The following is a 27227-nucleotide window of genomic DNA, read 5'->3' as shown; positions in this document are numbered from 1 at the left end:
AGTACAGGTTTGGGGGTCCTGGTATTACAATGAAAATATTCACATCTGTTTTTGCATACTGTGTCATTTCACAAAGAATCATCTATAACAACAAAGCAATGCAGCAAAGCTTCAGATACTTACAACATTTTTCTATAGTTACTTTTTCCAAAGTGAAAACAATTTACTCTATTGAAAAATATCTCGTGCTCATTACGGAATACTTGTACTGTCTAGAATGGCATCTATTTTTAAGAAGGCCTTGCTTTATCTCACGTAACCACATTAAGCGAGCACATCCTGGATTAAGAATTATAATATTAAAAATAATTCTTCTTTTAAAACATGGCTCATGGGGCTGGAGATGTAGCTCAGAGGTTAAGAGCACTGACTGCTCTTCCAAAGGTTCTGAGTTCAATTCCCAGCAACCACATGATGGCTCATAGCCATTGATAATGTGATCTGGTGCCCTCTTCTGGCCCGCAGGAGTACATGCAGGCAGACCTCTGTATACATAAATAAATAGATCTTTAAAAAAAAAACATGGCTCATGATTCACCAACAGATTATTAATTTGGAATGATCTATGCAGCATTTAAAACCAAACAACCCAGATAATAGAGCATATCTCACAAAGTAAAAGTTGTAATGAACACATAGAAACACACTCACACCCCACCCACACCACTGTACAGTGAGTCTCTTATTGTGGACAGTGGTCAAAAGGTTTGTGAAACATCAACTCAATTCAGGCTCTATTAACACAGCAGGTACCTGGAGAAGCCAAACCCAGGGGTGCAGAGGTGGCTGTCATGTTCCAGCCTACAGCGGCTCCTACTGTGGCAGAGCTGCCAACCAAGTGTTGGGGAGAAGTCACTGTATTGCTATGGACAAGGTTGCTTTGGTTTTGTGGACTATTTCAGTAACAGCAGGGAAATCTGAGTAGATGCCTCTTCTGTACAATTTCAGGAATCCCTATATAAAGAACCTCTTTTCAGTGTCTTCCAAATCTCTCTCACCTGTGAAGTCAGGCAGTGCACGGTCATCAACCAGCAGCATGGGCCTGACTTGTTTCTGCTCAACTAAGTTTCGGGCTGCCGTCAGAGACGTGAATATTTCATCTTCGGAGATCTCAAACTCCAGTTTTTTCAACCTTTCCAGTAGATCTTGCTTGCTCTCTTTCGTTGTATTGGTCACAAACCGAACCATCACAGAAGCAGCTCGTAACCTGGAAAAGTCAAGTTCAGAAGAGCAGAGGCAGTGTTCAGCTGCTCGTCTCTAAAGCCTCCTAAGCTGACCAGGTGTTAGGGCACAAGGACAGGTCACTGTTGTTAGAGACAAAGGGAATTTTTATTTTTAATCTTCCCAGAATGTTTACAGATTACCCACACCCTGTGGGCAGTGCTTCACCTCCAAAAGCTGGAATGTCAGACTTTGAAAGCTATACCCCCTTTTGTGGGGCCTTCTGACTCCAGCTGCCCTTTGCGGAGGGGTTTAGTAAGGAAATGAAATGCCACTGTCCTCACAGGATCAGAGAGATGCATTATCTTAAAGGCATGATGCAACATTGCAAAACAGACTTACAGAGGCAAGTAACTTCCCAACTTTATTTAGCTAGGTAGCAGTGGGGCCATGACAGGGTTTCTGGGTTCTGGCATAGTGTTTTACTGTCCTCAGTAAAAGAACTGAGGGCACTACAGTTATTAGAGATTTGTGAAAGTAATTTCGAAGAAAAGACATTAAAAAACCAAAGTGAGATGCTACACACCAGTGACTCACTGTGTTTGTAAACAGGAACTACTGACAGTTCAGAGATGCTCAAATGTGGTTTTCTTGTTAGACCCAGCAGTTTGTAGAAGAATAGGAAGTTTGTACAGTGAGTTCAAGACCAACCAGGGCTACACTGCAAGGCCCTGTCTCCTCTTGAACTGCTTCTACAAAGGATTGATTTGATTCCATAATCTGGTTTTGATAATAAATTGGCATGATTTCAGAGAAATAATTTGTGACTCTAGCTTTCTTTTAAAATATTCTTTTCTTGTTTCAACAGTGTTTCAACACAAAATCTAGAAGTAATTATAATTTAGCTATAATTTAGAATTTATATCATTAGCCTGTGGCTTTTAATGTCTTCCCTAGAAGGCTACAAGGCATAAAAGTACTTGACACACTTTAAAGCAAGTAAGCAAATAAAACAGAAGAGAGTTGTAAGAATGCACCCAAAGAACATTAAGTAAATTTGTACCAGTAGGTAACTCACTGTAACCCTGACTACCACTGGAATATCCATGTGGTAGCTTTTCAGTAAAACACATTAAACTTGGTAGTTTATCCCACAAAAGAAACATATCGACTTCAGCGTGGCTAATATCCCAAAAAGGAGTGTTACTGTGGAATAACCACATCAGTTTTAATGAGTTTTGCTTAAAAAACCAAATCTCAACTTTTTGCGTAACTAGTCCCTCAATTTCCCTTGTCTGTCTGTTTCTGTAGAAACCACAGTGGCAGTGCCAGTGAGAGTCTCTGGCAGGGAATCTGCCAGTGCCCCAGCGAGAACAATGACCGTCTCCTGACTGGCAGAGTGGCAAGCTCACAGGTTACACACGGCACAGAGGTGCCACTGTTCAGCTCAGGTAAAGATTTTTCTTTCAATCTAAGCAGAAAAGTAATCTTCAAAGCAGTGAGACCTAGTACTGATGGGCGGTTTTGCTGATCTTGTGCACAAAGATTTAAAGACAGGCAGAGCAATCAGTCCTCGTTTTCAACCCAGAACTCATTGTTAGTGTGGGTTTTGATCTATGCACGAAGGCATACGATACTTAAGAGAATTAAAAGTAACAAAGGTACTGACAATAGGTTTTTATCTTGAACATGAGGTCTGTAGTTGAAGGTATGAGCCTTACTGTGAGGAATAGTGTCTGTTTCAACGAAGCATATTCATAGGTCTGCAGCCGTCCTCAGGGACAGGCAGCTTACGAATGACTATTATCTGGGCTCACTCATGCTAGGAGAAGTGGCACGGCGGTGTCTGTTCTAAAGTGGATTCTGAAGTAAACTGCTTCTAGAAATTCAGTTAATAGTCTTAGCTAGCGAATGCTGAAGTTGCCAACAGTATGTCCAAGATTCAAGTGGAGATCAAAGGAAGGCAGATAAAGGGACTGGGCAGGGAGGCAGCTGGAGTGAACACCAGCTCGCTCTACCTAGAAGATGTACAGGACATCTTGAGCTTTAGCTCTGTCTCCGAAGCTCTAGGCCTTTGATGAGCAGTAGAGGACTCACAAAGGAAATCCCTTAGATGAAGAACTAGAGTTTAATTCTGCCTAATTTTACTTATTTTTATAAAGCCCCTTTTACAGTTTGTAGAAAGTCAGCATGGATTTTTGGCTCAGTTTCTCTAGTGTTTTCTATGGAGAAAATAAAAATTAAATTTAGCTGTTAAAAATAAATAGAGCTGAGGAAGTATTTCAGTTGGAAGAATGCCTGCCTACTGCACAAACCCCTAAGTTCCTCTGCTCCCCAACACTGCACGAGCTGGGCATGGGTGGCACGCACGTGCAATTCCAGCCTGAGAGATTACAGTAGGAGGCTCAGAGGGGCAAGGTCACCTTTGGCTACACTGTGTGTCCAGCGCCAGCCTGAGATACGTGAAGAAGCAAGCAAGCACTAGGAAGTCTACTCGCAGGTGGTGCCTGATCAGCTGACACCTGTCCTGACCCGGGGAGGCCTGACTCAGAGATTATGTCAAAGGAAGTCTAGCTGTCACTTGACTGTCTTTTGGTGTTAAATACTGCCCTGTCCTGACATCCTGCCTCCAAATGAGATGACAGCTCCACCTAATGAGCTTAGGTATACTGGCATTTTTATGTTTGGTTCTCTAAGTGGATAGTAAGTACCAGAGAGAGGGTAAAGCCTGTGTTAACTACTGCCCTCATTCCCAGCAGTGCTGACACTCGTCACCAGAGTCTCTGATTAACAGCCCACAGTGAACATTCTAGGGTTTTAAAATAACAAGTACCAAATTCTATATCACTGACTTTGAAAACCTCTAATTTCTTTCAGGATAAAGACACTTAATAGTAAATTTTTCTTCATGACACCCAGAAGCAAACATCCATGCTCATTCAGTTCACTTGTGTGTATATATGCATATATGTGTATATATGCACATGAGGGTGGGTGTGCACATGTGTGTTCATTCAGATGGCACTGTCTACCTCTTTTGAGACAGGGTCTCCCATTAGTCTGAGGCTTGTGGATTTGGCTAGGCTGGCCAGTCAGGTCGTCCCAGCGATCCACCACACCTGCCCTAAGTGAGTGCTGGGGACTGAACGCAGGTCCTTATGCTGGCAGATCTCCTTGGCGAGCTTCTACCATGTTCTCTCTGCTTGTCTCTAGACTTGTTTAGTACTACAATTGGTGAATCAGAAATATAATTTAGAGCCAGGAGCGGTGGTGCATGCCTATGTGCCTGTATATGTGATTTTTTTTTCCCAATGCTATTCATTCTATATTTTTAGTATTAAATTACTATTTTAGTTTCTTGAGTCTTCATCCCCATATTTACATTATCAGTTTAAAAAAAAAAATCAGAGCAGGAGGAGGAGGAGGTAGAACAAAAAGACTAAAGGCCAAACCTAATAAAGGCAGGGAGAACAGTGTTCGGAGGATATTACAACGCATACATCTTCTGGATAAACCCAAGGCAGTTCGCCACGTATGGTGAGCTGGTGAAACGCCATCTCAAGGCCATCCATTTAGCTAATGATCTGCCTTGGTAAAGCGGCACTTAAAAACGTATTTGTCATCTGAACCTGGAGGATAGCTTGCCTTTTAAGAGCTTCCTGTGCGCCTGGCACAGCTGCATCTTCAATGTGAAGTGTGCCATTGAGATCTACCAAAACAGCTTTTAATGCACGGCGTGCTGCCATCCTTCATTCCCTAGGAGAGAGCAAATGAAATTAAAAATACAGTTTAACAAACAATGGACAATTAAAAACTGGTAAGCAATCAAAAATACCATCCACATCCAGGAAAATATTGCTTAGTGTTAAGCTGCTTCTCTTTTGAAAAAAATAATATTTAAAAAATCAAAACCCCAACATTTAATGCATGAAACTTTGATAATGCTTACATATATATATATTTGACTTAAAAGTTGGAAGAGAAATGCTAAAAAGAGATACTATGACTTACTTTCAGGTTTCTTAGAATAACTCTGGTGAATAATACGTGTTTTATTTTTAAGTATGAGAATAATGAATACATAGACAGAACACTACATTAACAAGGTCTTTTTATTTTTGGTTATGGACAATTCAAACATTCTAATTGTCACTGCTATGTGCTGAATTGGTGTGTGTGGCCAAGGAGTTGCCAGTATTTATAGGTTACTAAGGGGGGAAAATGAAGTTATATAGTAAAAACAAGCTCTGTCTATATATACATATGTGTACACACACACATATGCACATATGTATGTGTATTTAAAATAAGGTTTTATGCAGTCCAGGCTGAATTCCCAACTGAAGATGACTTTGAGCCCCCTGCTTCCACCTCTCCCAGTCATGCACCGCCAGACATGGGTCTTATAATGTTTGGTATTGAATCTTGAAATCAATGCATGCAAGGCAAACATGCTACCAACTAAGCTGCACCTCCAGCTCAATGTTGCAAGGTTTAAAGGTTACACCCTCATTTTCTAAGCTACAACTTTATTTTGCAAATTTCCCCCAAATACTTGTTAAATACTTATTTGTTTAAATTATGTGACAAGGTCTTGTTATATATGCATAGCCCAGGCTAACCTTGAATTCACAATCCTTCTGCCTCGTAAGAGCTAGGACTACAGCCTATGCTACTATACCTGAACCCTTTAATCTCTACTGTGAATCACAGCACGTAAGAATAAATGCAGTTTATAGATACTAAGGAGGGCTTAAAATATAGGATTAAGAAAAGGAATGAGCTTTGATTCAGTTGAGACTTCAGGTGTTTTAAGGGGAAAATCAAGTTATATAGTAAAAATAAAAAAGATACAGATATTATGTACACACAAACACACACACACACACACACACACACAGAGAGAGAGAGAGAGAGAGAGAGAGAGAGAGAGAGAGAGAGAGAGAGAGAGAGAGAGAGAGAGAGAGAGAGAGAGAGAGATCGTTTGCCTCCAATTTGTAACAATACTACTGTGGCTTCTGTTTCCCACCATAGGCATTTGCCACCATGCTTGGTGACTTACAGGTTCTTTTAAAATTAGCTAATCCATTTATCAGTCATCTATTTTTTCTATTTGTTTCTCATCTTTACATAATGTCTTAATTAGGATTACTATTGTGACAAACACCATGATCAAAGAAGCTTGGGGAAGATAGTTTATGCAGCCTTGCACTTCCACAGCACTGTTCATCAGTAAAGGAACTCAAACAGGCTGGAACCTGGAGGCAGGAGCTGATGCAGAGGCCATGGAGGGTGCTGCTTACTGGCTTGCTTCCTCTGGCCTGTTCAACCTGCTTTCATATAGAACCTAGGACCACCAGCCCAGGGATGGCACTGCCCAAAATGAGTGGGGCCTTCCCCCATTAATTACTAATTAAGAAAATGCCTTACCAAGTGACCTAGGTCCATGGAGTTTACAGAGGCTGAAGCGCCAACCAAAAAGCATACATGGCCTGGACCTAGCCCCCCTACACATATGTACAAGTGGAGTGGGAGATGTCTCTGACATCATCGTCCCTGAGTGGGCTGCCTTGCCTGGCCTCAGTGGGAGAGGATGGGCTTAGTCCTGATGCGACTTGATGTGCTGGGGTGGATTGGTGGCGGGGCTCCCCTTTTCTGAGAAGGGGAAGGGGGAGAGGGTCAGAGGGCGGGACAAGAGAGGAAAGAAGGGGCTGTGATTGGAATGTAAAGTGAACAAGTAAGTAAATTTTAAAAAAATTCCTTACAGCTGGATTTTATAGGCATTTTCTCAATTGAGATTCCCCCCTCTAGCTTGTGTCAAGTTGATAATACACGCGCGCGCGCACACACACACACACACACACACACACACACACACACACACAGGGGGGGGGGGCTGGGAGAAACTAGCCAGGATACAAGAAATGTTTTCGTCAGCTATAGAAAATTGGTATTAAGGAACAAAATCATCCCTTTTTTTACTCTTTATTCACCTTCTGAAGACAGAGATACAGTCAAAGCCCTGTTAATCTTCTTCTTACACAGGTCCTCTTCTTCTTACATTATACGATTGATGCTATACATGAAGGAAGCTATAGTGTACACTTAGCAATTTGCTACATCATCCCCTATCATGTTAGCTGTGTGTAGGTTGCTACAGGTAGCTCTGGACATTCATTTTACTACTGTGTTCTATTATATAAGTGCATTATTATTGTGTTCTCCTAATCATAAACAACTGCAGTTTTACTATTTTATTATACCACAAACCACATCTATCAACAGTTTACATGGCTCCTTGTGGATACCTATAAGCATTTCTCTGGGGTCTGCTGGGTCTGAAGGTGTCAAATTGCAATCATGGTCATTTTATACACTCAGCACAAAGTTCCTCCATACAATAATTTATTAATTTTAAGAAAACCACTGGGGGGCTGAAGAGATGGCTCAGTGGTTAAGAGGACTGACTGTTCTTCCAGAGGTCCTGAGTTCAATTCTCAACAACCACATGGTGGCTCACAACTATCTATAATGTGATCTGATGCCCTCTTCTGGCCTGCAGGTGTACATGTAGGCAGAGCACTGTATACATAATAAATAAATCTAAAAAAAAACAAAAACAAAAAAAAACACTGAGTGTGGTGGCTCAGGCCTTTAATGCTATCTCCAGCGTTCAAGTGCATCTTCAGTGATACTGTTTGCGGCCAGCCAGGGTTACATGACATCCGCTGCTCTATACCATCACCCCTCCCCGCAAATGAAGTCTGCTTGTCTTTGCCGAATATCTACTGGAAAAGAGTACATAGACCAAAAAAAAAAAAAAAAAAAAAAAAAAAGGATATTAAGAGCTGCAGTCAGGGCTGGACAGACTGCTCTGGCACAGGATGGGGTTCAGTTCCCAGCAACCACATGGCAGCTCATAACTGCCTCTTCCAAGTAACTCTACTTCCAAGGGGATATGACATTCTCTTATGATGCCCTTGAGCTCCTGTCTGCATACAGATAAGCTCAGGCACATAATTTTAAAAAAAGAAAGAAAGAAAGAAAAGAAAAGCTGTAGTCAATCAAGCCTCAAGGGCAAACCCCCCCTTTTATGAGGATATTTTCTATCCTGACCTTTTGTGACCTTAAAATTAAGATATGGTTGTGCATGCTTGTGACCCTAGCATTTGGGAGGCTGCGGCAGGGCCACAGCAAGAGGCCAGTGTAGGCTACTAGAAAGTTCATGATCTCCATGAGCTAATTAGCAAGACCTTGTCCTATAGCTAAAAGGCAACTGAAGGTTATTAAAGAACAGGAGACTAGAAAACCATAATCAGAAAGAACTGTAGCTAAACAACTGTCCAATTAGTGCCAGGGAGTAACCAGTGAGACTACTGATGGCTTTAATCCTCCCAGATGCACCCGAAGGTGTAATGCTATTTAAAAGCCTACATTAAAAAAAAAATCATTTCCATAGAACATGCCCTGCTCTTTTTGGAGCTTCACACATGTGAGCGGAAGGGAAAACAGAACTCAGATGCTGCAGTCAAACTTCAAAACACACTCACTTTTTAGCTAGTCCTATTAGGCCCTGGCTGGATTTGCCAGGCTCTCTACTCTCTTCGGAACCTTTAGAGACTAGTATTTGATAAAAGGAACGCTTGGTATACACGGGCTTGGTCCCAAGAGCCCCTGAAGGAGCCGAAGTCTGAACGTCCTTTTTGAAAGCAGTACAGTACTTGCACGCAACCACCCTCTTCCTACTAGATAATTGGAATCATCTTTCAATACAGTAAGACGTGAATCTGTGTACACTTGCTATATTCCTGTAGGGAATAATGACAAGAACTGCATATTGTTTAACATAAATACAGTTTTATTTCTTGCCCTCCCTCCCTCCCGCTCTCCTTTTTTGGTACTTTTAGAACAAAGTCAGCACAAGCTGGCCTTGCACTCATGAATCCGTCTCCTGAGTGATGGAATCACCAGTGCCTGCCACCTCATCTAGCTTTTCTGGAATAGTTCTGACCTGCAGTTGATCGGATGTATAGATACAGGCTCTGCAGATATGGAGGGCCAACTGCGGTGATAAATCTGAGTATCAACCTGGGAAGAAATATAAGGGCTTCAAAGGGACTCTACAGCTTTTTGTTCTAATATGGAACCAACACTGACCATTACCCTAGTTTGAACAAATTATATAGAGTTTCTCTTGGAAGAGTTGTAAACAGCTAGACCACTGAGGCACGAATAAGGAAAAACAAACAAACAAAAAAGCAAACAAACCAAATAAAAAACAAGCAAAGAAAAACCACAAACAACTGATGAGAACTGTTCAGGGCAAAGAAGTAAAGCCCATTTGTTTTTACACCAAGAGGAACTGACCCAAATATTGCAGAGGGCAGCTGCCACCTCCCTACCCCACTTCCCAATCACTGGCCCAGTTTCATCTTTACCTGGAAGGCCCTCTTTTCTCTGTAAGCCATGTGATGGTGTCAGTACCAGCAGTCCAGACAGTCCTACCACCTTCAGCTTTCAGTCTAACTTTTCTTATCTTTAAAACTATCTTAGTTTTAAAATCACCTCTTAACTATTTGAGGGAAGCCCCAAATCTTCTTTCTTACTCCAGTCCCAAATCATTTCCCGGCCGGCAGGCACAGCAGTTGAGTAGAACAAAGGTGCGGGGTCGGGGGTGGGGGGGTCGGGGGGGGTGGTTGAGCGTGCCTGCCCATATGAACTCTGGAGAGTTTTGGCTGCTTAGCCTGTTTCTTCATTGCTGAGCGTATTAAACACCATGAACAAATGCTCCACAGTAGAAAAGGCAGGTTTCTGTATCTGAGGTTGCGGAGAAGGGATCACATAATGATGTGATAAGGGCTATTTTAAAAACCCACCAAGATAAGTGTGATGAAGGTATTTGTGGCACATAATTTTAAAATGGGTGTAGCTAAGATAAAATATCAGACTTCAAAGAACTCATTCTCATGGAAGGTTCGACGTCTTTATGTCACCTGAACGCTCTGGATTTAAAACGCGTCCCTTCCCTTCCCTTCCCCGTACAGTTCCTGACATTTTGGGAAACCACTGTGTGCATCAATAAATGATACTGTTATTCATCCAGCCGTTCTGTAGGCTCCCCATACCCTCAGACCCAAGTCCTAACAATGAACAGTGGTGTACAAAGGGCGTCCTCCACCTCTGCAACCGATTTAGGTTCACTCCCACACCCAGGCTCTTGGCAGCCCGCCGAGCCTTCTGCCTCCCTCACGCGCCCCTCTCCTTCACCATCCTCCTCCCGTCTGGCCACCTCCTTCAGTGCGGTCTCAGGTATCACTTCCTCTGATAACTTCAACTGCTCTTTCTGCGTCTGTGCGTCTCCAGTATAAAACCTACCGCCTTTGTCCCACCTGCTTGCACCTCCCACTAAACTGCAGAGCTCTGGAAGTGGGAGAGCCATTGCCCTTTCCTCTGTGGACGCTCTAACGAGACTCTAAAATCAACTGAGCTCCTGCATTTCTCTCTGAGCTGGGAAGGCTTAAGAGCAAGGACCTCTTTTGTCGAACTCAATTGCAATGGCTTCCACCTCTAGGGGTAAGGTTCCTCGGCGTCTCTGCATTCTGCTCTAACTCGAGTTCCAGGGACTCGAGTTGCTGGCGTCCATATTATTCTGGGCAGGACGGTAGAAGTGACCACCACATAGCATCCACCCGCCCTGGGAAACTGAGCCCCAACAACGTCAGGAAGACCAGTTCTGCGCACGCGCAGGCCGAGAGGACCGGTCGCCGCTACAAGACTCGGGGAGGCCCGGCCCAGCAGCGCGGTTCTCTAAGGAGGCGCTGGTATTTTCCCCAACCGGCTCACAGAAGTGGCCTCCGGCAGGGGCGCGGTCGCCATTCCCCAACCCTCCGCCTCTTGGTTGCGCGCGCCTCCTCACCCTCACTGGCCCGCCGTCCTCTGGAAAGCCCAGGGCGCTTGTCGTGCACAACACCCGACCCGGACGGAGTCCCGACGCGCCGGAAGTCCCGCCCTGCGCCTCTCGAAGTGAGAAGAGGCCGCAGTTGGCGAGAGAGTGGGGTGGGCAAGGGAACCCGGGGCTTCCGCAATAGCTCAGTGTAGAGCCCCATACCGTAGCGCCATTGCCCAAACACTGCCTCCTCCCTCCTTCGCTTCCCTATTTCTTGTTCATTTCAGAGGTCTTCAAAATCCTTCAACACCCCAAGCCCTATGTCTCCTATTTCGGTACTTGAACAGCGTCGACACTTCTGGGTCCCATTAACTTTGGGCAACCGTATCGTCCCATCAAGCCATCCAAAACTGTGCCTTCAGCTTTCCTAGCCTTTATCTTCCACGAAAGCTCCATAGCCTTACCTGTCTTTAGATGAGATCTTGGTCCACTTGCCTCAGCCTTCCTTACCACCCCTTTCTGCACACGTTAAGAGTCAGTTTGTCTCTGTTTGATCCAAATAAATTGCATGCAGGCATAGGCAACCTAGTGTGTTCACTGTGTGTGAGGGCTGATTTTCATTGTCAACTTGACTGTGCTTTTTGTTTTGACACAGGGTTTCTCTGTGTACCCCTGGCTGTCCTGGAACTGGCGCTGTAGACTATAATGGAGGGATTTCTTTAAATTAACCATTTGAAGTAGGCAGACCCACTTTTAATCTGGGCCATACCTTCTGCTGGCGGTCTATAGAAAGGACATGGAAGAAAGACGCTTGCTTCCCTTACGTGCTTGCCCTCACCTTGCCAGCAGTGCCATTCCTTCACTGGCATTAGAGCCTACTTCTTCGGTATTCTGGCATATACTGAAGAGCTGGCCAGACATCTCTCTCTCTCTCTGTTCTGACTAACACAACCCCACCCCCCACCCCCGACCCCATCATTCCCAAATACCCTACTTTCCGAAGGTGCAGCCTGAGGCAGGTCTAATGAAACAGTCTTTACCAAGCATTTTGTTAACAAGCCTTATGGAAAAATTGTAAGGCTCTAATTGACCCCAAACATAAGCCTCAATGGCTGTAACTGGTAGTAAGAGAAGCTATGATTGGTCAGAACATCCCTTCTTGGGCTCTGGAGGAGGCTGCCCAGGTTCACTGAGTCAGAGGGAAGACACTTTCCTGTGCTACCTCTTCTGGTACTGCAACATCGGGAGCCATGAGCCTGCTCTTGACTGATCTACTTCAGTTGTGTAGGGGGAGGTGGTAATGCCAAGAAGCAGGAGAGAACACGGCATTTATATAGCTCAGCAGGTGGCTAGCTTGAGTTACAGAGGGGCAGCCAAATGCATCTAAATACCTAGAGTGGCCAGAGCAAGAAAAAAGGGAAGGGCAGCAAAAAGGAGCAAAAGGGCAGAATGCCAAAACAGATCAAAAAATAATAAAGCCTGTAAGGAGCCAGAGAAGAGAAATTGTAGGTTTGGTCACCAGGAAAACAGGCACATCTTTAAAGCCAAGAAACCCCAGATGCCTAGGTCCAATCAAGAACTCCAGGATTGCCTGGAAGCTCTGATGCCAGCCAGTCAGCAGCCTTTGAACCTTGACCTTCTAGGCCCACACAAGAGTTCTAACACCAATAGGGCTAGAAGTGCTGAGGCTGCACCAAGCCTGCAGCCCTCATGCTGCTCCTCCCATCTCACCCCAGGGTCCCACGACACCCACAGAAACAGATCGCCAAAGACCACCACACCACCTCCTTGTGGAGCCTTGCTGGTCCTGGCAGTTCATAAGCAGAGCCTGAAAACCACTCTACTTGAGTAAAACTGTGCTGTGAATGTTTTAATATCTTGAGACCCTAAAAACCGAGCAAGGCACAGAGCTGGCCAGAGCATAAGAGGACCATCATTACTAAAACATTTGGAGTCTACAGACATCACACATTGTTCATCCTGAAAATGGATCAGGGGAGGACATAGTGGGTTACAAGGAACATCAGGTTATGTGGACTAGAATAAGATACTGCAGTTTTAAATATCATCTACTCTGGGGGAGCTCAGGGCACCCTAGACAACATCAAAACAGGACTATGAGCAGGCCTCCATAAGCAATGCTAGAGTACCCTGGTCCTGCTGGGTTCCCAGTGGAGTGAACTTGAACAACATTCCAAACTAAATTAATAGAAAGGTGCATTGTTATGTCTTAAGTGAGCAATGGGGTAGGACCAAAGTCTCTGAAAAGTTTGTACAGCTCAGTAGGTAGAGACAGGAATACCCTGAGCTTCTTAAAGAGCTGACAAGAGGCTCAGACTTGGGCACAATCATCTTCGGCATTTTAATGAGGTGTGAGTCGCCAAGACTGGTCAGTTAACCCTCAGGCCAGAGGAACGTCCTAGTGCCAAGCTCCTCACAGGAGCCATGAACTCAAGGACATTTCTTGGTCCAGCTGCCAGCCCTTAAGTCCAAATGAAAGACCAGCCTTCTCCAACTGACACATTACCAGAAGGTCTTCAACACTGAGTTGAAGACTCCTCCAGTTTTAGAAGTAACTTAAAGGTTACTCGAGAGTCTCCTTGATTTATGTCAATAATTCAGTGAATATTAACATTCATTAAATTTTTACTCAGCAATTTTACAGTAAAGAACAAAAGAGGTCAACAAATTCATAATGCTAGGTTTATACTAAGGCACGAACCAGATAGTTAAGATGGAAAGTCAACTTTATTTATAAAAGTTCTATACAGAAAGATGCCATCCAACTCTTTAAATTATTGTAACTGAAGCATTTCACACACTATTTGCACAGTTTAAACCTTCCTATATAAAACTGTACAGTAGTATTATGGATGAGCAAAGAATATCAAAGTTGGGACTAAAACATTCATAAAAGACATTAAAAAAAAAACAAACAAAAAACCAAAACAACACTAAACTAAAAACAGTTTTATAAATGGTCTACTGGCAGACATGTTGCTCCACAGAGGAAAGGACCTCTGACCCGGGAGAGGCAAGCACTTCACAATTAACCTGCTTGCACAGCTTACTTTGTGAGTGTATATGGGCAGATTTTGCCAACTAACAGTTACACTGATTTTATCGAACAAGTCATCTTTGTAAAGAGGGAAGACTTTCTATTACTGACAATATACAAATACTCTGGTGTCACTGCTCAGGTCAATTAATAGACAATGGCATGAAGAGAAATTAAAACTAGTTACCAAACAATTGGTTTTTGGCAGTTAGAATTCTCCCTGAAATAAGGGTATTGCCCCATATAGTTAACCTATAAATTTCTTTATAGCAGAAATGATGTAGACTAGTTAACCAAAGAGCTCAAAACAGATGCCAAATTACCAATTTGTCAATTGCATGTAATTGTTACTTTTAAGAAACTCTTTAAGTTTCTATAGGAAGTTAATTACTCTCAGGTCATATCTAAATGACAAGGAATTCCAAAGCTTTGGGGGAAAGTCCATCCCTGAACTGTGAGACAGAACAGTATCTAATGGAACAGAGGCAGCAGTCTGGTGCCTTTAAAGAACTTGACCAATTACAACCAAAACGAGTATATGCTCCAATCTCAGAGTGCTTCTGCCTCTGATGAGCTGAGCTTTCTGTACTGAAATTACAAGTGTAACATTAAAAAAAAAAATCAGATAAATATAAACTCTGGTTTTATTGAGCCTACTGAAACATGAATACTCCAGTCACAATGGAAATAGTGGCTTTAAAGAGGGCGTCTCTTCCACTGAGTCGATGACTTCCCAGCGATGTTCAGCCAAATAACAAAAGCAATACAATAGTAACTGAGTTTACTATTATCAATGGCACTGAAAGGGAAAAGAGAAGTTTGTTACTATTAAAGAAAGAAAGAAAGAAAAAATTAAATAGTAGCAACTGGCTTCCCAGGAGGATGGAAGTATCTAAAAAATGCCTTCGTGCTTATACTGTAGCCGTAATAATAGAAAATATGCTTCATAAAATTAAAGACACTTTCTTTTGGTGGATGGTAGTGAAACAGGGATGCTCTGTACCCCGGGCTGGCCTGGAACTTTCAGCAACCTCCTTTCTCTGCCTCCCAAGGCACAGGACTGCAGGTGTAGACCACCATACCCAGCCCCACTGCACATCCAGAGGCATGGAGGCATTTAAGGATGGGTCAGGTGCAGCTCTGGGAACACAGAGGACCAGAGAGATCCACAGGGCTACACATGAGCAGAAATACAGTTCAAGGAAGGCTCTGCAGTTTAATGTATTAACAATGAATCCAGAGATATGATTAAGACATGCAAAGTCTCTAATCCCAGTGTTTAAATATGAGGTGTCTGAACTCTGTCTTGGCTGAACTGTTGCTCCAGAGTATTTCTCAATACAACGACAGATTCGGAACCGTTAGTTTTCTCTTGGAAAATCCTCATGGTTCTACTTTACAACGTGGAAGCCCCCGTTTCTTTCTTTCTTTCTTTCTTTTTTTTTTTTTTGGTTTTTCGAGACAGGGTTTCTCTGTGTAGCCTTGGCCATCCTGGACTCACTTTGTCGACCAGGCTGGCCTCGAACTCACAGCGATCCGCCTGCCTCTACCTCCCGAGTGCTGGAATTAAAGGCGTGCGCCACCACGCCCGGCTCGAAGCCCCCGTTTCTAAACAGCAAGGACATGGTTGTCTTTCTGCCCTGACAGGTAACACACAGAGCAGACTAGTAATATTTCATTCCCTAAAAGATGTGATATAAGTAAGAGGCCAGCAAGTTTCAAGCAGTAAATCCAGGTTCCAGAAGACGAAGCTCCTACTACAAAGAGAACCCGATGGTTCACACTCCCGGATGCTTCCCTTCTATAACCCTTCCACAAAACTGTGACTTAAATGCCCTGTAAGTTCTTCATCTTACCTCTCATCACGGTTCTCACTGACCGAATAAGGTTCATTAGCTGAGACTTAATTCCTGGCTCCTCTCCGAATCCACCAATTCCCTGGTCTGTCCCCCAGCCAACTGCGCAAGACAGAGACGGTTAGCTGAGTTAGATGTGTTATGCACCCGTCTTATTTCCTCATTGGTCACCGTTAAAAATTAGAGCTCTGAAAAGGCAGAAAGTCGTATGTCTCAAAGTTAAAATATTGAGCTCAATAGGTTTTTTTTTTTTTTTTTTTTTTTTTTTTCCTGGCTTCCAGCTCTTCAGCTTACGAGGGTGCTAGTGGCTGTGGCTGTCACAATGTTCTCCACCACAGTTGTCAATACCACACACATTCAAGTCAGATGTCTCTTAAATCTCACTGTTTCAATCCCTTTAGGTTTTTCCCTTAAAGAGTTAGGACCTTCTACCTCAGAATTCAATGATGTTCACTGGACTGCAAACCATTCCCTTAGCATTCTGGAGTGTGTTAGTGTGAGCTGGAACCAAGCCCCGCAAGCACTAAGGGACAATGGCATAGACTATTAATTACCACAGCTACTGAAGCTGGCTTCTGATCTGCGTCTGTCACATGGGCTCTCCTAATGTGCCCAGGTCACAGCAGATCTTCCTTCTCTTTGTTCCCCCAGACCCCATTTATTGCAGAGACTTTTTTCTCCTTGTAGGTGGTTTTTCTGAGACAGGGTTTCTCTGTGTAGCCTTGGCTGTCCTGGACTCACTTTATAGACCAGGTTGGCCTTGAACTCACAGCGATCCACCTGCCTCTGCCTCCTGAGTGCTGGGATTACAGGCGTGCGTCAGGGTACCTGGCTTGGTAGGTGTTTCAAGCACTTCCCATCATATTATAAATTCCTGGAGGACAAGGACTGCAACTCACTGTCTTCATGTTTCTGCTCCTCTCCAGACCACAGCGAATACTTAGCAAAGGCTGTGGAACTGAACTGAACTGTAGTAGACTGAGTTAATACTAAGATACGGGAAGATAATGTGAATTCTAAGATCATAAAATTTGTAAATAGTGCCATTTCTTTATTATTTCTATTACATGTGGATTTAAGATGAAGAACCCTTATAACAGCCTTAGGGAACTAGGAAGAAGGTTCTGTGGGAAAAGTACTTATACAAACACAAAGACCTGAGTTCAAATCCCCAGTACCTAAGACAGCTGCAGAAGCACACATCTGTAATGCCAGTGTTGCTATGGAGAGATGGGAGATGGAAACAGGAGAATCCCTGGACGCTTGAGCCAGCACCTTTCGTTTCCAGGAATCTTTTTTTTTTTTTTTTTTTTTTTTAAATTGGGTTAGTTTTTAAGAGATACTTACACACATTTTTAATATGAAAGGAGTAAAATCTAAAAAAAAAAAGCATTTTCTAACATTACAAACATAACAAAACCGGCAGATCCCAGGCAACAGTAGCTGACAGGCAGACTCTCTTGGCTCACTGTAGCCCAGTCTCCACTCTTACACTTCCAGGATGAAAACAGGCAGAAGTTTGGGTAAAGAGCACATGATCTGTGCAGAGACAAACACAGTTGTGGCATTTGGAGGACCAGGGGAAAGAGATGTTTATCACAGTTTCCCCTCTAACTACTATACAAGGGTTCTCAACTGTTTGGTTCAGGGCACTGATGTGCGCTTGTGTGGGGTGTGCGTGCACCTGTGTGCAGGTAAATGGCGGAGGTCGATGCCAGGTGCCTTTCTTCTCTGCTCTCCACCCTTCATCTTGAGGTAAGTCTCTAGCTGAACCGAGAGCGCACAGAGTTGACTCGCCTAGCTAGCAAACTTGCTCAGGCATCCCTTGTCTCCACGTTTGGAGTGCCAGGGTTAAAGACAGGTCACCAAGCCCACCTAGCATTGATGTGAATGACAGGGATTCGAATTCAAGGCCTCGGGCTTTTATGGGAGGCCCTTTACCAACTTAGCCATCACTCCAGCCTCAAATGACTGGTTTGTATTTTCTTTTTTTGGGGGGGGGGGGTTTCGAGACAGGGTCTCTCTGTGCAGCCTTGGCTGTCCTGGACTCGCTTTGTAGTCCAGGCTGGCCTCGAACTCACAGCGATCCGCCTGCCTCTGCCTCCCGAGTGCTGGGATTAAAGGCATGCGCCACCACGCCCGGCTTGACTGGTTTGTATTTTCTTGTGCCCCAGAACCGCATCGAGTTTGCTGGATATCAGCCTTACAGCTAATGGACTTTTCAGACCTACTATGTACACAAGACTATATTATCTGAAAAAGGATAGGTCTGCCTTCTAAACCTCCCAATGTAGATCTCTTTGATTTCTTGCCTCTAATCAAATCTCCCTGGCCAGAATCTCCACACAGTGCGAAACAGAAAGAGCAAAGAGGGTCTCCATGTCTTAGTCAGCATAAGTAGTCAGACTTTCGACAGTTACGTATGATGTTAACTGGGACATTTTCATAGGTGATGTATGGCTGTTTGAGGAGTTTCCTCTTATTTCTTGTTCAAAAATATATTTTTGGTTTTGTATGTATGTGTATGTACACGTGTACGCACAGGCTAGAGGTTAAAATCAAGCATCTCCCTAAATCACTCTACATCTTATTTTTTTGAGACTAATTCTCTCACTGAACCTATCGCTTGCAGATCACACTAGACTAGCTGGCCAGCAAGCCCCAGCGACCATCTTGTCTCTGTCACCCCAGAACGTGATTATGGGTCCAGGCCACACCTGACCTTACTGACAGTGCTGGGGAGTAAACTCAGCTCCTCTTGCTTTTGCAGCAAACAGCACCAAGTCGTTTTCCCGTCCCCTACGATCAACACTCTACCAGAGTACTAGGCTGTTCCTGTGCATCTTGTGCTGGCCAGGTTGAGTTTTGTTATTAATATAATGAAATATTGAATCAATTCTGCAATTCTGGATAAATATCACTTGATTAAAATGGTGTTTCTATACATTCGTGGATTTTTTAAACATATACTTTACAAACATTCGTAAGAAAGTTATAAATATTTTGTTTGTATGAGTATGTGTGTACCCCTGCTTGATTTATGTGTGCCACATGCATACAGGAGCCAGACGAGGGCACTGTGAGCCACCTCGTGCATGGTGGAGCCAACCCAGGTCCTTAGCTGCCTGCCATTGTACTGAGATGGAGTGTGTTCCCTCAAAAACAAATGCTTCTTTGTTTGATGAGCACATGCTCCTGAGAGGAGTTGGAGTGTCTGGGTTTTACAGAAGCACCACTACTCACATTGCTCTGCTGGGAGGTGGATGAGCTCAGGGCGTCTTCACCCTCACCGTCTGGAGCTCTCTCCATTAGAGTCCTGTTTCCAGACCCTCATGCAGTTCAGTGGGAGAGCTGCTGCTATCGTGTACAAGGGGCTAGGTTCAAAAAAGGTTCTTCCACATTAAACAAAACCAACACATTTATGTGTATGGATGTCTTGTCTGTATATGTCTATGCACCGCATGCATGCCTATGCCTTCGGAGGCTTGAAGAGGGCATCAGATCTCCTGGAACAGGGTGACAGATGGTTGTGAGCACTGTGTAAGTGCTGGGAACTGAACCTGGGTCCTCTGGAAGAGCAGCCAGTGCTCTTAACTGATGAACCATCTCTCTGGGCCCATTCCCCACCCCCCACCCCAGATTTAAAAATAATCACCTAAGTATATATGATAGTCTCTCACTTACCTACATATATGTAATGTTTCTTGTATGCAAAGCTTAAAATATTTATATCGTGGCTCTTTAAGGAGAAGTGTGTGTTCTTTCAGAAGCCCAGTTTCACTATTCTCCCTTAGACCCTCAATGCTCTTCTAACTGGCTTGTGTATTTAGGATGATAGAAGGCCCAGACTCAATTATTTCTTTAAAGCTGCCATTCTGCATAATTAATCTGTTGTTATAAGGTCACCATTTCTTTTCAGAAAATCTTTTTTGGGGGGTGGTTTGGGAAGAATTGTTTGGTTTTTGTTTTTGTTGTTTTTGAGGCAGGGTCTCCAAAGCTAGCCTCCAACTCCCTATGCAGTGAAGGATGACAAATGCTGGGCTGTGCCACTGTGACCAGTTTGATGCTGGGAATTAAGCCTGGGGCTTCCTTCATCCCAGACACAGTCTCTGCAAAATCTGAACTAGACCTCAGCTGAGAAACATTTGCTGAAAAGACCATCCTTTAAAAAACAACAAAAACCAGGCACCAATTCTTTCTGTATTTTTCTGTGCTGGGACTAAAGGTGTGTGTTACCACTGCCCAGCTAAAAGACTGTCACTTTAATGAAACTCTACTGTCTAGGTTTTCTGTTCTACCTCCACTTAAGTTATGTACTAGAGGGATTTGTAGTGCCTTTCTAGTGCTTATTTTTGTTTTTGTTTGTTTGGGGTTTTTGTTGTTGTTTTGGTTTTTCAAGACAGGGTTTCTCTGTGTAGCCTTGACTGTCCTGAACTCGCTTTGTAGATCAGGCTGGTTGGTCACAGCGACCTGCCTGCCTCTGCCTCTCAAGTGCTGGGGTTAAAGGCATGCGCCACCACCACCCGGCTCTAGTGTTTCCTTTTGTTTGCCTCCACGTACGTGTGTGCAGGGCCTGCAGGTCTCAGAGGAGACTATGTTGGAGTCTCTGGAACTGGAGGTAGGCCAGCACGCGGGTGCTGGGAACTGAACCTGGGTACTTTACAAGAGCAAAAAGTGCTCTTAACCAAAAACCCAGAATATTTTGGCTTTATTTTTTTCTCCCTTATTGTCAGTGCTGTTTGTGTGTGGCTGGGAGCAGCAGGGGCTAAACCTAGGGCTTATGCACATGAGGTAAACACTCTACAAGAGCTTATGTCCAGCCTTCCCTGTCCTTTCCGAGACAAGGTCTCACTAAGACCACTTGCTCAGTGGCCTTAAACTCACTTTGTAGCTCAGTTCGACCTTACAGTTTCAAGCCTCCCCAACAACACCTTCTGCCCTGTTTTCTGGTCTGAATTAGTCTCCTAGGGTGCCTGATTAAAGCACCATGAACTAATGCTTAATATGACAGAAATCATATTTTCCAGTTTTGGATGTTACGTCCAAACCCAGCAGACCTGGTTCCTTCTGGGAACTGAGGGAGAATCCCACCAATGCTCCAGTAACATCTATGTGGAAGTTGCTGGAATCCCTGGGTTCCTTGGCTTGAAGGCAAGCCACTCTCCAACCTCTGCCTCTGTGACCACACTCTCTTCCTGTGTGTGTGCCTCTGCCTCTCATTCTCCCTGTGAAGAGCTCAATTTGATTACAACATTTTGAAGCTGGTGTTTCCAAATTAAGGTAACAGCCACAGGCACCACAGAGCCAGAACACAATCCGACCCATCGCATGGTCACAAAGATTTCCCTGTATCGTTCAGAGGTAAAGAAATGGACTCTGGAGTCAGTAGGCTCTACTGCGCCAACTTCTCCCCATGTGATCATCCAGGTCACCCATCCACTTCCTGCTTTAGAGCCCTTACCTGTAAAGCTGGAATAAATGCAGCAACTACGTCACAGAGCAGCAGTGCAATCCTGGGCTTTCTCACACACATATGAAAAACATCTTACACAAATCCTGCACACAACTACGCAATTACTGTTTATTATCAATATTGAGGTCATACTCATCTACCTGCCTTTCTGAGATGGCCCTTTCTAAATCTACTTCTCTTTCCCATTGCTTCTCCACACTGCAACTAACAGGAACGCAGCAACATAAATCTGGCCATATCCTTTGCTTACAACTATTTTCACCTACCATGGTTTTCATGCCAGAGTGACACTATGCAAGGCTCCAAACTTTTTCCAACCCGTTGCCTTCACCTAGTTAGTATATATTCACTTAACAAACTTGCAGTCAGACACACTTCCTCCAGGCCTTTTCGGATTCTCAGATTTACATGGCTCTACATAATTCTAATAATCGGCATATTTGTTACTCATTTTAAATTAGCGTAAACTTCATTTTAAGGACAGGTGACTGGTGTAACCAGCCACGGTTACATATAAGCCTGGTAAGGGGTTTGTGTGTGTGTATGTGTGTGTGTGTGTGTGTGTGTGTGTGTGTGTGTGTGTGTGTTCATTTCTTCTGAAGTAAGCGAAACGCATCGTTCTTGCTTGTGGGTTTGAGTTTCAGTGAGTCCAAGGACACAGTTGGCAAACTGCAACAAATGATTCACATCGTGTCGGTCGTCCTGTCTCGGTTTTGCTCTATACCACAAGAAGCAGATGGACCAGCCTGGCATGAAGATCTCCTGATTGGGAGGTCTCAGAAACCATAACGTGTGCATGTCTTCATTTTTGTATTCCTCGATTCCAGTCCTTGGTACACTGTAGGCACCCAATGGGGCGTGCTTATTGAATGCTGCGCTCCTCGAACTAGGGTGGCTGGAGAGCCTCCTAATTCCTTTTCCCATTAACCCCAACTTCCACGAACCTCCACTGCTCTCCAAATTCATTCTCCGCATCAGTCATCCTAACAACTAGCACTCTGGGAAAAAAAAAAAAAAAAAAAAAGCTACGTTCCTCCTCCACTCCAGTACTTAAGTCAAAAGTCACACGCCAGCTTTCCGATCTATGAAGTCGGTAACAAGAATACGCAAAGAAATGACTGAGCGGAATTCAAGGAGGGCAGAATGGAGTCCGGGTGCTCCCGCCGCCGACCCCAGGCCCCACACTCCCACCCAGGCTAGCCACGCGGGGACGCCCCTCTCCTAGCCGCCCGGCAGTTCCCAGCCCCACACCCGATCACCTCCACACCCCGCCGGGCACTCACTGTTCTTGAGGAAGCGCTCCTCGTGCAGCACGGCGATGGCGTTCACGCACAGCAGGGCCGCCTGCATGAGGGAATACAGCGTGAAGGCCATTGTTACCCCAAACTATTCCCAGGCTGGACTGACTGCTTCCCTGACGCCGCCAGGGACGTGGCGCCGCCACCGCCCGCGTCCAGCTACGGAAGCCCGTGCGGCCCGAAACGCGCTCACGGGGGAGCCCCGCCCCCGCTGTCATAGCCCCGCCCCACGCCGGGTCCGGGGCGGAGTCCGAGCGCCTGAGACATCGGGAGCCCAACACTTGATACAGTATTCAATCTCCAAAGACAGGGCCTGAAAATAACTCATGTAGAGCATCGCATAATTTTAAAGGGCTCTTTACAGAGCGAAGTAAATGTTTTTCTAACACTTTCTGCCTACTTTTGCTTTTTTGTTTACTGTGGCTGTGAGAAGTGAACCACGTGTGAGGCTTGTGTTGTGTTTTGGCTGAACAGGGCTGCGGACTTGTTCCCAAGAACTGTGTGAAAAGTCTGTATTTAAAAGTCTGGAGAGATGGCTCAGAGGTTAAGAGCACGGTCTGTTCTTCCGAAGGTCCTGAGTTCAATTCCCGGCCACCACATGATGGCTCTTAACCATCTATAATGAGATCTGGTGCCCTCTTCCAGCCTGCAGACACACATGGGGGCAGAATAAATAAATAAAATCTTTAAAAAAAAATTTATCCCTGATGAAATGGAGAGCATCAAAATGTTTAAAATTATAAAATAACACCATTGTTCGTAGAGATGGATTGTCTCCTTGATCAAACTCTACCCAGAACGTAAGTACCACAGACTTTCACCCATAGCAGCATGGGAAGACTTGAACACATCAACATGTCTCACAGCTGACGGCTGCAGTCCTAGGATGATGACCCAGCCCTTCCTGATGAGTTTGTTCAGGCCTTTGCTGTAGGAACAGAAAATGAACGGAAACAGGACAGAAAATGAACGGAAACAGGAAGTGATCAGAGACTGTGAAATGGAAGCTGGGATGGAGCTGCCCAGAGCTATGCCGGCCTGCTGCCACATGACTGATTCTCTTACTGCCACAAATCTCTCTGGGCTCCTGTCACTTTCATATACAAAAGTAGGTGATAATCATCTCTGAGGCCCTTTCCACTCCAAAATTCTAGCAAACGCAGCTTAAAATGTAAGATAGTATACACGTTTCCACTGCTGTATTATTTGATTTCTAAAAAATCTGGGTTTGTAGCCTAAGCTGCTACGAGCAGATTATATCCTTTAAGACAACTATTGCTTTATTTTCAAAGAAAGTGAAAAGCTTAGAAGCCGTTATATATATGGCAGATGTTACAGTTTATTTACTTATTTTTGAGACAGGGTTGCACTGTCTAGCCTTGGTTGGCCTGGCATTCTCTGTAGACCAAGCGGTCTAGAGTCCACAGAGATCGATTTGCTTACTGCTGGGATTAAAGGCTTGGGCCACCATGTCCAGCCCAATTTGTTACAGTTTAAAAATCTCTCAAAGGATCCAGGAGTTGGTGGCACAAGCCTTTAATCCCAGAACTCGGGAGGCAAAGGCAGTCGAATCTCTGAGCTTGAGGCCTGCCTGATCTACAGAGGTAGTTCCGGGACAGCCAGGCTACACAGAGAAACTCTGTCTCAAAGACAAAATACAAACAAACAAACCAAAAAACCCACCCAAACCAACCAACAACAACAACAAAACACACACACACAAAAACAACCCCCCCCCAAAGAAAACAACAAAACCATGTGTTAGTCTGAGGGATGACTGATTTAAAACTAGTTGTGGTTTGGTGCTGAACTTCTGATGGACCTTTGAGAAGATTTCTTGTGTCCTTGTTCATCGCCTTATTAGATGTTTCTGCTGGGGGTGAAATTTTGTAGTTACAATGCCAGACAGTGAGGGCTTTTCAACATTTCCTTCGAGGTGTTTTGTTTGTTTGGGCTTTTCTTTCTGGGCTAAGAGACAACACAGTTTGTTAATGTACAACGTCTTTCCATAGACTTTTCTTTTTTCTTTTCTTTTCTTTTTTTTTTTCTTTTTTCTTTTTCTTTTTTTTTTTTTTTTTTTTTTGAGACAGGGTTTCTCTGTGTAGCCTTGGCTGTCCTGGACTCGCTTTGTAGACCAGGCTGGCCTCAAACTCAAAGCGATCCCAAGTGCTGGGATTAAAGGTGTGCGCCACCCCTGCCCAGCCTCCATAGACTTTCTTTATAACTAGTAATTTGGAGTCAGTGTTTTTATTTGCTTAACAAAAATCAAGGAATTGAGGCCTTCAATAACCAACTGGTTTTTTCCTGCAGGGGAAAATAATAGTTAAAGAGTTGTTTGGGATAGGAATGGAGAGATGGCTCAGTGGTTGAGAACACTTTACTGTTCTTTCTTGCAGAGGACCAGTTTTGGTTCAGCTCACTCCCAAAGTCATTAGCATCTTTAACTCTAGTTCCAAAGGATCCATCGCCCTCTTCTGGCCAATTATGGAACTGCACATATGTATCACGCCAATATATATGCAGGCGAAACTTACACATACACACAAATTAAAAATAAATGAACCTTTTGCAAATAGAGTGTGTATGGCTAAGATAATCTTCATATTTAGTCTCATGATAAATGAAGGCTTTTGTGGAGAAAGTAAGTTATAGGGTTCAAACTTGACCTTTAGAGTTATGGTCTAGGACTTAGTCCTTATGCACATGAGAGAGTTACTGAGCCCACTTTTCTTTCTCTTCTTTTTAAACCTTTCCTTGTATCGATGCCTTTGATGTAGAATCGTCTGATATTTAATTTGAAGTGTCAGCTATGTGACTTGCTTTGGCTAAGAATGCAGAGAAAGTGACCCTGTGCCTGCTCTGAGCATAGACCTCAAGAGCTCACACGTGTTCCTGCTTTTTCATCCCTTTATGTTGTTGTTTTTTGGTTTTTTTTTTTTTTAAAGCCCAACAAGAGCCACCTGGAGACGTGCCACAGACCAGCAACCCAGACAAGAGTCACCTGCAGCAGCCACACCCTCTGCAGTCTCAGAGCCCTGAGAATGAATGCTGGTCGCTTTAAGTCACCAAATTTCTGGATTGTTTATCTCACAGTACTTGTAAATTGATTTCTTTTCCAGACAGGGTTTCTCTGTGTAGCCTTGGCTGTCCTGGACTCGCTTTGTAGACCAGGCTGGCCTCGAACTCACAGCGATCCGCCTGCCGCTGCCTCCCAAGTGCTGGGATTAAAGGCGTGCGCCACCACGCCCTGCTGTAAATTGATTTCTTTTGGGTCTACATATGCTTACTTTACTCTAATGGCCCAAGTACACTGCTGTGGCCTGGAGCTCCACATTCACCTCACCCATTCAGTACTCTCTCATCAACTCTTGGCTACCCAGCCCTTGGGGATCTGTTAGATATCTCAAGTTCTCCTTGCTCCAAACAGAAGTAGACTTCGCTTCTGAAACTGACCTCTGCGTTAGTGAATGGCAGCTCTAGAGCTGAGAGGAAAATTCCGGCATCATTACTGGACCTCTCTTTTTACTTTTACGTCCTACATACAACCCAGCAGATCTTGTTAACTTCTGCTTCTGTAAATACTATTGTTTGAATGTTCTCTCCAAAACGCATGCTGAATTTTTATTCTTTATTTTTTAAATTCTTTTTATTGTCACACACACACACACACACACACACACACACACACACACACACGGCATACAGCAAGAAGAACCACAAAACAGGAATTATATAAATGTTACATTCATAGTGTTTGGGCTGTTTGTATATGGCAATCTTGAAGGAAACATCTTTCCTATCTCTATCTCGGTGAGTCTAAAATTCTGAATGTAAGCCAATATCTATCATATCTCATCTCTATCAACTTAAAACATCTATCTAGACCTAAAAACATCTTACCCCCTAAACAACTAAGCTTAATTGTAAGACTAAACTATCTAGTCTTGAGACTTGAGAAGGAATACAATTAATTACCCGAGAAAACAGGAAGTGCAGGTTAGCAGCTTCCAAAGTGAAAAAAAAAAAAAAAAAAAAAAGACAGAGACAGTTTGCTGCCTGGACAGTCCCCCAAAACTCTCTCTAACATTGGAGCATCATCTTCAGCCTTCTGGCCCAGTATATCCGACAGACATATTTGTTGAAACAGGAACTATCGAGGGCTTACTTACCCTGTCTTGGCAGAGTTTGGTTATCAGCTCTGTCTGCTTTGTGCTAAAATTTAATTGACTTTGTAACCTATGGAGCGTGTGTACATGTGTGCTATGTGTATGGGTAGGTAGGCACTGGTCCCCAGGTGGTGGAACTGTTTGGGGAGCAGTGGGAGGCAGGGCCCTATTGGAGGAGGTAGGTCACTGGAGGAGGGCTTCGAGGTTTAAAAGCTGATGCCGTTCCTAGTTACTTGTCTCAGCTTCGTGCTTATGGCTCAGATGTCAGCTCTCAGCTACTGCTTCAGCACCACGCCTGCCTGCCTGCCGCCATGCTCCCTGCCATGATA

General features: G+C 44.1%; 1 protein-coding gene and 1 long non-coding RNA gene across 2 annotated transcripts in view; both read right to left on the bottom strand.

The window, feature by feature from the left end:
- The window catches only part of LOC127204297 (uncharacterized), a 38060-nt gene extending 15146 nt beyond the window's left edge, over positions 1-22914 (bottom strand). Inside the window, exons 1-7 of the mRNA XM_051163226.1 lie at positions 22718-22914; positions 15962-16063; positions 14862-14904; positions 10903-11249; positions 10324-10581; positions 8712-8835; positions 999-1207 (exon numbers count right to left, since the gene is read on the bottom strand). Coding sequence (XP_051019183.1) covers positions 999-1207; positions 8712-8835; positions 10324-10581; positions 10903-11249; positions 14862-14904; positions 15962-16063; positions 22718-22808 — 1174 coding nt within the window. The 5' untranslated portion in view covers positions 22809-22914. The remainder of the gene's footprint in view (positions 1-998; positions 1208-8711; positions 8836-10323; positions 10582-10902; positions 11250-14861; positions 14905-15961; positions 16064-22717) is intronic.
- Positions 4560-11169, bottom strand: LOC127204560 (uncharacterized). Its single transcript, XR_007832479.1, has 2 exons — positions 11005-11169; positions 4560-4917 (listed from the first exon to the last, which is right to left on the bottom strand). It is a non-coding gene; the product is annotated as an uncharacterized LOC127204560 (long non-coding RNA).
- Positions 22915-27227: the final 4313 nt, after the last annotated feature.

This window comes from Acomys russatus, chromosome 20 (genome assembly GCF_903995435.1).
Source record: "Acomys russatus chromosome 20, mAcoRus1.1, whole genome shotgun sequence".
Taxonomy (NCBI): Eukaryota; Metazoa; Chordata; class Mammalia; order Rodentia; family Muridae; genus Acomys; species Acomys russatus.
Note: the sequence above shows the minus strand (reverse complement) of the source record. Positions and strands in the feature narration are given on the sequence as shown.